The sequence below is a fragment of the Cibotium barometz genome, chromosome 16 (genome assembly GCF_041138505.1).
Source record: "Cibotium barometz isolate CiBa-2024 chromosome 16, ASM4113850v1, whole genome shotgun sequence".
Classification (NCBI taxonomy): domain Eukaryota; kingdom Viridiplantae; phylum Streptophyta; class Polypodiopsida; order Cyatheales; family Cibotiaceae; genus Cibotium; species Cibotium barometz.
Genome location: NC_141061.1, coordinates 43,122,973 through 43,137,599, shown reverse-complemented (window position 1 = coordinate 43,137,599; position 14,627 = coordinate 43,122,973). Strand labels below are relative to the sequence as shown.

The 14,627-nt window shown below is 41.8% G+C and overlaps 1 protein-coding gene across 1 annotated transcript in view; it reads right to left on the bottom strand.

Annotated features, from left to right (window-relative positions):
• Positions 1-6,779: 6,779 nt before the first annotated feature.
• The window catches only part of LOC147630675 (metacaspase-1-like), a 45,299-nt gene continuing 37,451 nt past the window's right edge, over positions 6,780-14,627 (bottom strand). The window contains exons 4-5 of the mRNA XM_086810612.1: positions 7,865-8,059; positions 6,780-7,456 (exon numbers count right to left, since the gene is read on the bottom strand). Coding sequence (XP_086666738.1) covers positions 7,400-7,456; positions 7,865-8,059 — 252 coding nt within the window. The 3' untranslated portion in view covers positions 6,780-7,399. The remainder of the gene's footprint in view (positions 7,457-7,864; positions 8,060-14,627) is intronic.

The window sequence follows — 14,627 nt, the reverse complement described above, 5'->3', positions numbered from 1 at the left end:
ATTTCCAATCTTGGTGTAGAATACTAATGCTCGTATATCCCCTACATATAATTGTATTGAATTTCCAATCTTGATATAGAATACTAATGCATTTCACTTACTTTACTGAAGGTGATGAACTCCTCGAACTAATGAAACCTAATAACATTAATTCTTTTATTTCCCCCTCCCTAGGATCCAAAAAAGCCTAGATTGGATGCTCACGCCGCACAGGTGGGTAGAATCATGGGACACACACCAACATCTACTTCTACATAATAGCCAAAATTACAATCCTTGTGGTATTCTTAAATTGTTTGATATCATATGTGCACATTTACACACTCTCCTAACCACACCTGTGTATGATTTTTACCAAATGCACATAGAATACCCTTCATTCTCGAAAGATCTCCATTCCCTTCGTGATTTTTTAATCTCTAAGAAGCCATAAGCAGCAAGAAAATGAGGACAACACCTACCCAGTTGTTTAGTCTTGTAACATCATAATTATCTAGTATTTATGATAATAAAGAGAAAGGAGATACTAGTCCCCCAAGGAACCATTGGACAGTCAGCCAGAGGTAGAACCAGCTACTCAACATCATCAAGAGGAGTCGACCGATTAGGATAGACCCAATCTTGGATCTTCCAACAGCATATTATGAGCAAATTATTCTCACATCAGGAAATCGCTTAAATCCCATCTGATGCAACATTCTCTCTTACAAGTCACTCATTTTGATCCCACAACACCAATTCAAGTAGAAGCCTATGCAACAGTCTCCCAAGCAACCAATCTACCATATCCCTTGAGGCCATAGGCAATAGAACTTGGAAACCTGTGTTAGAATTTGTGGTGCTCGTGCTAGAGGCCATAGGCAATAGAACTTGGAAAGCTGTGTTAGAATTTGTGGTGCTCGTGCTAGATCAAGTATGTGGAGGAGAGGGACTCACAAAATACAAGAAAATATCTTGCTTATTAAGTTGCTCAAATACAACTAGGCTTCTTGCTCCATACAAAAAAAGCCTCCTAGCTCCACCTTTAAATAGATGAGCTAGTGGACCTTAAGTCCCTTCACACACACACCCTTCTCTTCCCCTTTTACATAACTGTAGTCTCTTAATACCCCCCCTCAATACCAACTATGAAAGAGATTGGAATAGGTGGTATTGGAATAGGTGGTATTGGACATAGGATGCCTTTATAACATTAGGCGTACAAGGTTAGGAATATAGGTGGTGTGGTTTATCTAAGACTTACAACTATGTTCCTAGAGCCTTAGAGGCTAAAACAATGATGCCATCTAAGTCTTTATTTGATGTCGATGAAGATGTACACCTTAATGATGGTGCACCCCACTCTTTGTGCTTGCTTGACCTCTTGTAGTTGACATGCTTTGGACATACATGCCATTGCTTCCACATGATTTCCACCTTGACCATTCTCACACAATGATCAAAACAAGGCTGCCACCCTTGCTTAAGTGGTTTGCACATAGATGTTCCTTCAACATGCTTGATGCTTCTCTGCATATACCATACCTCCTCCATGGGCAATGAGGGCTTTCCTTCTTAGAGTAATGGTTATGAGGTAGATTTATATGGAAAAGGGAAAGGGAGGGTCTTACCACTTGTCTTATGGATTGGTCAAGGATAGTGTCTACTCCATAATTACAACAAAAACTTTTGCGCATGTTGGTTACATGATACCCATTAGGGTTTGAAGGTACAAGCTTAATGAAAGTGAGTAGGTGGTTGAGGTAAATGCTCAAACCAATAAGGTACATCATTCTTGGCTCAAGAAGGTGAGGGCATGGCTCATAATGTTGCCTATGCCTCTTACAAAGACAATGCCAAGAGATGCTTTACAAACATGACAAACAACAAGGTAGAGCACTTAGTGATGCTATGCTCAATCTTACAACTCATCTTAGAAGATGAAAATGTTGAATATGCAGCGGAATAACATGCCTTGGGCTTGGGAAATCAGAGCATATGGCTTATGACATGCCTATGCCTCTTACAAACAAGAGCCTCAAGGGTGATACACGAAAACATTAAAGATGAGCACTTAGTGTACATATGCCCAACTTTAAACCACTCAAAAACTAAGTTTGTTGATGAAAAACCAGAAAACTTCAACCTCTTTGGCTTATGGGATGAAGACAACGGCTTATGGTGGTTGCACCATTTCTCCTTGGAAGATTGCCAAGGTAAGCATAGAAGCGGGTTGACGACGATGAAGACTTATAATGTGGCATTTATGGTGTGTGCCCGGCCTCCAATGTTGATGAAGAAGAGCCTCCTTAGTGTTAAAGACCTCCTCCTTTGATGGTTAAGACCACATTAGTGTTAAGCAACACTTTGTTTGGTGATTAAGATCACCATTAGTGTTTAAAAATATGATTAGTGCTTAAGAGCACTTTTTTAGCATCTAATGACACTTATATTGTTTAAAAATATGATTAATGCTTAAGAACACATTTTTAGCATTTAATGACACTTATATTGGTGATTAGATTCACCATTAGTGTTTAAGAACACTCTTAGTGTTTAAAAACACTTTGGAATAACTCTCCTTTGCTAGATTAGAAGCCTCATTAGTGTTAATCAATACTATTAGTGCTCATAAGCATACTTTGAAGAGCTTTGTGAACTTGAAGATGATGAGGAAGCTTGATGACGTTTTGATGAATGAGACTTATGAATGCCTCATGTGGTTGGCCACCGCTTCAAAATCAAGACTAGGATCAGTAAACAAGCCCTCACAAGATCACTTAGGTGATTAGAGCAAAGAGGGGAGGATTAGAGGAAGAAAAGAAAAAATTTTGAAGCGTTAATGGTGAGCTTCAATGGCTTTGAAAGAGTGCAGCCTAGTTCTTCCACTATAGTAGATGAATGGATGCACCATTGGGAGTGAAATTTGAGCTGTAGACTCCTCAGAGTATGGGCTTCAAAAGCCCTCAACTTCTATGGCTTATGGTCGCCTGGCAGACGGCATATTTCTATACGACCTCCGGCGGTGCAGAAAACTGGCGCCGGTGCACTCAGTGAGCAATGCCGCAGCCACGAAATGATTAATCTGCCAATTGATCGTACGAACTCGAGTGCCCAGATGTTATATTCACTTCTCCAGTTGAAATCTCCCCAAGATATTGCCTCCACGAGATGCTAGAGCTCCTACAATGGCTGGGGGTTCAGCTCCACACAAGAAAAAAGTGATAATTTTGACCTATTCTACACCACAAAGGGACCTAATCAACCAAAGCTCTAGATACCATGTTAGAATTCATGGTGCTCATGCTAGATCAAGTATGTGGAGGAGAGGGACTCACAAAATACAAGAAAATATCTTGCTTATTAAGTTGCTCAAATATAACTAGGCTTCTTGCTCCATATAAAAAAAGCCTCCTAGCTCCACCTTTAAATAGATGAGCTAGTGGACCTTAAGTCCCTTCACACACACACCCTTCTCTTCCCCTTTTACATAACCTTAGTCTCTTAATAAGCTAGAGCAATAAGAATCATTGTGGGACAATATAGCAAAAGGCTCAAGACTTGTAACAACTAAAGTAATAAGAATCATTGTGGGACAATATAGCAAAAGGCTCAAGACTCGCAAAATCTAGAGCAATAAGAATCATTATGGGACAATATAGCAAAAGGCTCACGACTCGCAAATCCATCGACTAGAGATATGCATTATAACATTCATGATTTCCCATACATACAAAATATGGAAGTGAGAACATTCATAGAATCCTGTGGAGGCTATGAAGAAATCCATACTGATACTGATGGGCCAAACAACTCCCAGCCGACCACTTTGGTATCTCTGCACAACCAACGTGGGGGGTGTTGTTCCTTGCTATAAAGCAATACACAAACATTTATAGGCCATCCCCAAGGCATCTTAGAGTTGATCCATTATACATGACCATTAAAGGAAGATTTACTATTGACAAGGAGTTCAATGAAAGCTTGGCCAAGGATTCACATTTCATTTACAACTTTCCTCACTTTGAGCACAACAAGTTTGAGACTTTAATAAGCAGTGCCAATTTATGCTCACAACGGTGTAGGCGTGGTGAGCCATTCCAAATCTAGCAAGCATCTTACCACAAACCCAAATTCTTCAAACTCATTTTACTTCTAATGGATGACGATGTGCATAGTTACAACCATGAGGGCATGAAATTTGATCTCAATACATGGCCTTTAAATAGTGGTATAATGTACTATTACCACAGGCTCTGTTGTCTTCCATCCTACATGCATATACTACCTTCTTTGAAGACATGATAGACACCAACTTTTGAAAGATGCTATACTTTCTCCGAAGAACTCTTCGCATGCTCCAAACTAGGAAAAGCCACTACTCTAAGGAATATCTTTCCCTATGGGCAATAGATTTCGAGGAGGGAATCTACATCAAGTAGAGCGGATGTTAACCCCATTTTAGAAGATGCTATACTTTCTCCGAAGAACTCTTCGCGTGCTCTAGACTAGGAAAAGCCACTACTCTAAGAAATATCTTTCCCTGTGGGCAATAGATTTCAAGGAGGGAATCTACATCAAGTAGGGAGGATGTTAACCCCATTTTGAGATTAACCTTAGCATCTCTCCACTACATATGAGAGATAGCATAATAAAATCATAAAACAACATTATAAAGGTTATAATTATGAGAACGGCTGCCATACCCAACCAATGTAACTCTTGTAATCATTTGGTTCATCTCTTTTTAAGTTTTGGACACCTAAGTGTGAGTAAGGGCCAATTGTATAAATATCAAGTTCTCATAATGTAAGACACAATCCCCCTTTATGTAAGACACAAGTTCTCATAATGTAAGACACAATCCCCCTTTATGCCAATTGAGTCTAGTTCTTATCTCCTTCTCTTGTGTCTATGATGTGTGTGTGAGAGAGAGTTGTTTCTATGGTGTGCGAGAGAGAGTAATTCATTCTTGGTGCGTGTTCCTCTTATGCTTATGTTCATGGGTGTGAGAATAGAGAGGATCAAGAGTCCTTGTATGGAGAGAGGCAACCTCTTAGCGTGATAGCTTGAGGAAGGAGGCAAAGGGGTGGAGTTAGCAACCACTAGTGCAACTTGGAGAGTCCGTGTATGGAGAGAGGCAACCTCTTAGTGTGACAGCTTGAGGAAGGAGGCAAAGGAGTAGAGCTAGCAACCACTCGTGCAGCTTTGAGTCTTCCAGAGATATGAGCTTGGAGCCAGAAAGTTTCCACAACATGTTAAGGTAAGCATTATCTATTCCCCAAACACAAGTAAACCATTCACTATGTGTGTGGAATCGTTACTTATATGTTTCCCTAGAGAAAAAGTAAAGGAGAAACAGTAAACCATCCACATAACAAAATAAAATGTTGCATGTGCTACACAAGTGCTCAAGATCACAGCTTTGATACCAATGTTACGTGTACAAACTTAATGGAATCTTTTTATGTGCTTAGTAGAAAGAACAACTCACAAAACATTTTTACTTGATTAGTAGAGAGAACATATCACAAAACATAAAAAGATTCTACTAATCGCAAACTTGTGCCACAACCACCTCCTTTTGATTGGCATGAACTTAGGGTCAATGTAGATTTCTCAGGTGTGCAACCATGTATTCTCGCCACATTTGGTGATCACGAAGAAGATAGTGCATACATCGCCACTCGGGTTGGACTCATATGTGACATGCAACTAAGAAGTCCATGGGCCCAATAGGCATTGGATACAACGAATTTTCATAAGTAAAAGCTTACTTGGGGTGTAGGGTATGGAGTTGAGCTCGAGAGAGAGTGTTGAGATATCAAGCTCAACTGTGCGAATATGGATGACACCTCCACACTTGCATGGTTAGTGAGATTATGGTTGATATGTAAGTAGTGGTTTATAAATTATATGATAGCCACTTTGGTTTATTGGAGTTATGGTCGATATGTAGTCAGTGATTAACAAATTATATTATAGCCACTTTGGTTTACTAGAGTTATGGCATAGTTATTATGTTAGCTCATATAGTCACGTGCACACTAAGGATCTTATATGTTTAAGTACTAGAGTACTTTCCCTTACAGTATGTACTCTTATCTTTATGTTATGGAGTAAGAAGAAAGAAGTCATCCATCTCTCTTGTGTGCTTGTCTACTTGTGTGAGTGCGTAAAAAAGTTTGCTTGCAAAGAGCTCAAGCTCACCTTCTTCTTACCATGTGCATAGATGATGTGAGATCAACCTTCTTCTTACGATGTGCATAGATGATGTGAAAACAAGCCATGATAATTACTTTCCATCCTTTTGGATGTCTCTTATGTGTCGCTTCCTTAGTATCAATATATATGACCAAGTGAAATGTGACATCGTTATGCATGGAATAACCAAGTTTGAGAGCATCATGACTTGCAATCACTCTTCTTGGCTCCATTCTCGAGGCAAGGTTTAATTCTCTCAAAGATTCCCTGCAAATTGTTGGTCTGACAATAAATCGAAGTGGAGTCATAGAGTATGCACTTCCTAGAAGGGTGACTACTAGCATCACCTCTCCAGTTGTCCTAAGATATTCTTTGGCTAAGAACGCTAGGACTACAAGTTTCATGGAGAACTTTGGGCTTGAAAATTTGCCCACAAGGGTAAGCTTTAACTATCTCCACGGTATCATCCTCAAAAGTAAAGGTTATCTTTTAGTTGACTTTTAAACCCTTACTTTAAAACATGTGCACATCAAGCAAACCATCTACTAAGTATGATAGGAGTACGTGTAGGAGAAAGTAGCCATCCTTGTTTCACACTTCAATAGTGCTCTATAGAATCCTTGTGGCTTTAGGATTCGTACGAGAGACATGGCAATCGAGCATGGCTCTTTGCCTTCACTTTAAGTATAATATCCACATGTCTGCGCCTTAAGTATTCTCTAAGAATGGACTACTCTACAAAATGGAGACAAAACGTGGATAGCCATGCCCATGTTCTCGTGTGGCTTGGCAACTGGCTGCATAAAATGAGATGCTCTATACATGCACCGATCACCATAAAGCATCAACATACTGGCATTTTTAATTACTCCTAGGTGACCAACTCTGGATGGAATTGCCATTCAGTTGGTCTTTTTAGTTTGCATGCGAATTTCAAAACTCAAAACCTGGCTGGAGCAAATGGAGCTGCAAAAGCCTTGGGAATGAAGTTGGAAGCTCTTTAACCAATGCCAGGCTGCCACAAGTTGGAAGCTTTGAAAATCTACTGGATTCTCTAGCTGCCTGTAACTGATCACAGCTTACCAAAAAGCATGTGTGCTATTGTTGTGGCCTATACAAAATATTACGAGTTTTTAAATCTAAAAAATACTAAGCTGCTACACAGTGCTTTAAGAGGAGAGAAGACACACAGAATTGCATTCAACACATGGCACTCCTAAAGATGGAAAGGCATGCCAATGTCAAATGGATTTGAAGCTGTTAACTGCGGCTCCTGTAAAACATAGACAACCCAAAATGACATCATGAGGTTAGATGGAGTCCATGATAGGGAGATGATGGCCTAGTATTTCTTGACATAATCTTAAATGTCCTGAATTTACAGGATGCCCCTGAGGACAGGTACACCAATGTGAAGAGGAGTGCCCAGGGGTTTGGCCCCCGACATTCAAACTTATGTGATTGCAAGTGAAGGCCCCAAACAGGGTTTTTTAAACTTTGAAAGTAATTGGCCACATAACAGTCACTGGACTCCCTCCCTGTTTAGAACCAGTCCTCAGGGAATCCACTAGATGTGAGACACAGTACATATGAATGATAAAAATACATGAAAACATACTGACCCCTCTTTTAACTAATAAATGAAAAAGAAATGCGTTGAGGTTTACAAAGTTGCATATACCTGAATATGGTTTCCACTAAAGATCCCACCTGTCAAGAGCATCCCAATCAAAGCAGTAATTGGACCACTATCTGCGTTTCGAACCCCCCATCGCATTGCATTCAAAAGATCTCTGTATGTCCTTGCCTGACCTCTTTCAATAGCTTGAATGAAGCAGAAGGTCATAGCTCCAGTGTAAGTGAGTTGTGAGAGAGTCTGCACATGGAAATTATTTGCATGAATATCTAACTTTACCAGGCCTTTCCTGCACAAAAACTAGAGGCTATATGGACGGGAATGTATGAACCTACATATAGAATCCGATACAAGACTCATCTTTTGATCACGTGTCTACACACATGTCTACACAAGACAACTTTCATGCTCACACCAAGGACCATAAGTCTCACCCAAGCATCTAAATACAAGTTCCTGATATGCCAAAAAAATGCAATGCCGAAAAAAAAAAGAGTTTTTTTTTAAGGTTTGGAAAAAAAAACGTGATGTGCCACTGACACGTGGTAGGATAGCAGTGCAATTGCGGTCACCTACAAGCTTGGAATGATTCGACTAGCTTTTTGAAAGCAGAAGACTAAAAGCTTTTTAAATACTAAAAGGAGAAGAGCTTTTATTATTAAAAGATGCTTTTTGAAATATGAGTGAGTTTTAAAGCACTTTTGGCCAAGAACTAGGGCCCCCTATCCCCTTACCGGAATAGTATTTGCTTTATTTCTTTGAAGAGACTGACGGTGGACTAACAATAAGCCAAACGCAAGATCTCGAAAGACCAAGAGTCGGGCTGAACTGTACACGGCTGTAGAAGCACAAATGATGACCAATCTCGAGCCTATGCACTCTTCCCAATGGACGTAGGAAGGTTGCAAATCTGAGGCTGAGAGAAGGGGCTTGGGACTGTTCTAAACTATGTATGAATGCTGAAAATGAGTATGAATGCTAAGTTTTACCTTCACCAAGTGGCTGTAGCAAAACGATGCATATGAGGTGCTGAAAACTATATGAATGCTAAAAACGCAAGGGGTACCTAATATGGGAATGCTGTAGATGCTGCGTTTTACTGCAGAGGCTGAATTGCTCAAGCGTTGATGCTCCTAGATGCTTATGAGGAAAATGCTAAGGGCTTTATGCTCCTTGTGCTGAAGGCTCCAAGCGATGAGGTCTTCAATGCTGATTATGATATGAATGAATAAATGGATGATATGCTGAGCTATTTATAAGGACATGGGGTGCTGGTCGGCTTGCTACAGGACTGGCCCGACTGCACTTGTCCAAGCAAAATATATAAATGATGTAAAAAATGCCCAATAAATGCTCTAAAATATGGGAATAATACTGGATAAATATTGATGACTGCTAGATGACATCTGAAGGCTTCTGCAATGGTCTAGATGACCTACATGCATATGGAATGAATGCTATGCATAAATGCACACATGTCCTAATGCAAACTCTAAGGCTTCTACTGACTCTACATGCATGAATGTATCTCTTCAAGTGGGTTAAGGAACTTGGACTGACTGAATGACTATCTAAGGCTGAGAATGATCTACGTAGCTCGTGCCTAACTTATCTTGGACTGAGGATTACAATGGGATCACGGCGTACAACAATTATCATCCTGAAAGAAGGTACTAATAATGTACAATGTTGCTCTGATGATGATGAATGCTATCTAAGTCCTTCCCCGTGATTTCGAGAATGGTAGACTCCTGCACTGCTTGGATGCTGGCCTTTTGATTAAGAGCATCTGCAACTAGGTTATTCTTACCAAGAATGTACTCGATCATTCCTCCAAATTGTTGGAAGAGTTGACTCCACCTAACTAGCTGATCACTCCACTGGGCACCTGGCATGGTTTGAAGAAGCCACTTAAGTGCTTGGTGGTATGTTTTGACTATGAAAACCTGTCCATAAAGGAAAGGCTTCCAATGTTTGAGCATTCTCATCACACCCAAAAGGTCTTTGTCATAAACTGAATAATTCTTTTCCGCGACATCCAACTTTCTACTGTAGTAGGCCACAGGTCTATTGTCCTGCTAGAGAAGTGCACCTATGGCTACATTGCTTGCATCGGTAATGACCTCAAAAGGTTCATCCCAAGATGCTAACTTCAGAACAGGCGCTTCTGAGGCAGCTTTCTGGAGTGCACGAAATGCATCAAGTGCCTTGCCTGTGACTAAGACTTTTTGTTTACGAGTCTTCAACCCCTTGAGCAAGTCGGTGAGAGATACTGCAAGGTTGGGAAACTGGTGAACATGGGTACTATAGGCTTGACAAAGACCTACGAAAGAACGGATCTCTTGGGCGGTCTGAGGGATGTCCCAATCCAAGATCTCTTGAACCTTTGAGGGGTCCAATCGAATCCCATCGGAACCGATGATATAGCCCAAGTATTGAACCTCTTTAACGCCAAAGATAGACTTTTTGGCGTTTGTGTAGAGCCCATTATCTCGCAAAAGTTGCAAGACTTTCTCCACATCTTTCTCATGCTGCTCCGTAGTGGCTGAGAATACTAGTATGTCATCAAGAAAGATGAAGACACACTTACCAATGAGGACTGCGAAAATCCTGGACATCATTTTATTGAAGGTTGCCAGTGCATTTGTAAGCCCAAAAGGTATGACTATGAACTCGTAGTGACCACGCTCTGTCCGGAAAGCTGTTTTTGGAATGTCAGCTTCGAATATGCGGACCTAATGGTAACCACTCTTGAGGTCGATCTTAGTGAAAAATTTTGCACCGTCTAAACGCTCCAAAATGTACTCAATCCTTGACATAGGAAACTTATTCTTCATGGTGAGTTTATTCAATGCCCTGTAGTCTACACAAAGGCATGCAGACTTGTCCTTCTTTTGGACAAATAGGATGGGTGCAGCAAAGGGTGAGGAAGAAGGCCGAACGAATCCAGCTCGGAGGAGCTCAAATAACTGTCTTTCTAGCTCGTCCTCTAAAGTCTTGGAAAGACGATAGGGGAACCTGCTAGGAGGTTCTGATCCAGGGACCAAATCGATATGATGGTCCTCAAGACGTGATGGAGGGAGACTGGGCGGAAGATCGTCCCTAAGCATAATGTCCTGATGTCTGGACAGGAGGTTTGCCAACTGTGGGACTGAAGATGAGAGAGGGGCTACCGATGAGGTAGAGACTGTCTGAGCACGAACATAAAGTAGTGCTCCTTCCGCTTCCTTGCGGATAGCTCGTCGGGCCTGGAGGTACGAAATCAATGGGATGCCAAGAATGCTTCTATCCCCACGAATCATGACGGGCTCAGGAAAACCTTTACAGATAGTAAAAGTGTCCTGCCCCCAGTCGGGAATAGGCTCATATTGGCGAAACCACTGGATTCCTAAGATCATGTCACATCCCAAAAGAGGCGAGACAATGAAATCTCGTTGGAATGAGGCCTTCTGAACTTCAAACGCAAACTGCTGTGCCTTCTGAGATATGTGGGTGCAGAGACCACGTGTGAATGTGATATGCAGCGGAAGTCTTTGTATTGGAAGATCCTGTCACACAAATGCTCACACCGTCTTCTGTATCCTGAGTTTCGTGAGTTTAGCAATCCACTTTAATACTTCAAACTTTAAAGAGATATGAGAGAGAGAGAGATGAGAACTGTACACCAGATTGGGTCCCAAATTACCCACTGAAAGGCCCCCTATCCCGATAACGAGATAGTATTTGATTTATTACTTTAGAGAGAATGACTGTGACTATAGATAAGCCAAACGCAAGATCTCGGAGGATCGGAAGCCTGGCTGAACTTTACACGGCTGTAGAAACACCTCAATGAACTGATCTCGAGCCTATGCACTCTTGCCAAGGGCATGAGGAAGGGCTGCACACCTGAGGCTGAGAAAAGAAGGTGGTGGCTTGTTCTAAGCTATGTTAGAATGCTATAAATGCTTATGAATGATTGAATACCTTTACCAGATGACTGGTGTATGCCTGGATGATGCACTGAATGCTGGATACTGATGTATACTGATGAATCAAGGCTGGAACTGCTGGAAATCTGCAAACGCAGGGCTGTAGGGCTGATTACTATTGTGAGACTGATGCTGGACTGAAACGCAGGGCTGTATGGCTGATGCTGGACAGAAACGCAGGTTTGTTTGCTGATTTGGGGACTGTGGAGGACTGTACGGCTGCGCCTGAATGCTGTCCTACTGTACTGCTGCTTTAGGACTGCTGGATTGCTGCGTTGGGACTGCTGGACTGCTGCGCTTGAGACTATGGATGACTGAAGCAAAAACGCAAATGCTCAAAGGGTTGGAGAAGCAAAACTCAAGTACTCCAAGGGCTGGATGAGACTAGTCTAGTGCTGAAGGCAAGGATACTCCTAGGGCGAGAAGGAAAGCTCTTAGCACATTGAAGGCTGAATGGGAAACTAAGCCCTATGCAAGCCTATTTAATACTAGATAGGGGTTGGTCAAGTTGGCTGGTCATAATTTAATAAACTTTATGTTTATAAATGACATTAAATGCTAAATAAATACCATAAAATATGGGAAAAATTCCAGATAAATCCTAGTAAATTCCCTAAGGCTTCTGGGATGTTCTAAATGATGCACAGGCATATGAATGCATATTATGCAGGATGCAGAGTGCTTTCTGATGCAAACCCTAAGGCTTCTACCGACTCTACATGCATGAATGATTCTCTCCAAGTGGGTTAAGAGACTTGACTGACTGACTGACCCGCTAAGGCTGAGGAATGACCTACGTAGCTCGTGCCTGACTTATCCTGGACTGAGGATGTACAATGGGGTCACGGCGTACGACCATTATCATCCTACTGGGTTCTAATAATGTACAACTCTTGCACTGCTGATGATGAGCCAGTTTGTCACCATGCACCGAGTGCAGAGTGCATGTGACATTCCCTCCTGCTTAGCTTGCAAGCAGTCCGCCAACAACTAGGGATACTCCTGGAAGAACTCCTCGTCGAGCCATACGGCTTCGTGGGTACCTCGATCTCGGAATTTCGTATAGAATTGACGTATCCGTCAACCGGAACCATGCTTCCATCAAGGAAGAAGGATCTGCTCGGGCTCAATAACTTCTGCTTCATCTACCACCTCTGGCTGCTGTTCATCTGAAACATCAAACACTTCTGGACCAACATATGGTTTTAGCCAAGAAACATGGAAAACATCATGCATTGTCCGACTGGTAGGCAACTTTAACTTCATGGAGACATCACTTAACTTCTTAACTATTGGAAAAGAGCCAAAACTACGGAATGAAAGCTTGGGACAACGTTTGCCCACTTGTTTCAATCTCTGTTTCATGATACGCAAATAGATCCAATCCCCTTCCTTGAAGTGGACATCTCGTCTAGACTTATTTTCCTATCTGCTATATGCTTCCTGAGCTTTGGTCAAGCGGTCCTTAACTGACTCAATGATCTCGGAAAATGTTTTCGTGGTTTTATTAGCCTCTAAAGATAGAGACACCATTCTCGTCAAAAGAGAAGAAAAATGGCGACCAAAGACTGCTTCATATGGAGTCCGACACTGGATGAATGAGTGTCGTTCAAGATAGCTTGGACCAATGGAAGATAATGTTCCCATTTGGAGTGCTGGTCATGACAGTATGACTTGAGAACATCAAAGGCCAACTGGTTATAAATTTATGTTTGGCCATCTGTCTGCGGATGGAATGCACTAGACAACTGCAACTTAGTTCCGAAGTTTTCAAATAATGCCCTCCAGAAATGCAAGGTTAACTTGGAATCTCTCTATCTAATGTTATGGTGCTAGGTAAACCACAAACTGGATACCAATGCTTGAGAAACAGACGGGCTACGTCCTCGACTGTGGCCGTATGCTTACATGGGATGAGCATGCAAAATTTACTAAAGCGATCCACAATGGTAAAACACTGAGTGTTACAGGATAAACTTGGAATCTCTATTTAATGTTATGGTGCTAGGTAAACCACAAACTGGATACCAATGCTTGAGAAACAGACGGGCTACGTCCTCGGCTGTGGCCGTATGCTTACATGGGATGAGCATGCAGAATTTACTAAAGCGATCCACAATGGTAAAACACTCAGTGTTGTGGTGGATGCTGGTAGATGCCCTACAAAGTCCATAGATATGTCGATGAAAGGTCCGTCGGGGATAGGCAAAGGTTGAAGTAAACCTGCCTTCTTTGTATGGGGAACCTTGACTTTTTGACAAATCTTACAGGCTTGTATATGTGCATAGACATCACGCCTCATCTTTGGCCAATAAAAGGACCGTTCTAATTTCTTGAGGGTACTGTTGATACCCCTATGTCCTCCAACTAAGGAGTCATGTGCATCGTGGAGGAGAGCGGAACGCTTTTCTCGAGTAACACAGAGACGGTTCTTGTAGAACAACGTACTGAATAGTGGCCAGGCTCAGAATTGAGGGCCAAACTGTACTGAGTACCAAACTCAAGGGAGTCTACATATTGGTCTTTCATACTATCTAAGTCCTTCCCCGTGATTTCGAGAATGGTAGATTCTTGGACTGCCTGGATGTTGGACTTTCGACTAAGAGCATCTCCTACTGGGTTATGCTTACCAGGGATGTATTCAATCATACCTCCAAACTGTTGGAAGATTTGACTCCACCTGGCCTGTCGATCACTCCACTGGGCACTTGGCATAGTCTGAAGCCACTTAAGTGCTTGGTGGTCTGTTTTCACCGTGAAAGCCTGTCCATAAAGAAAAGGCTTCCAATGCTTGAGCACTATGATTACACCCAAAAGCTCTTTGTCATATACCGAAT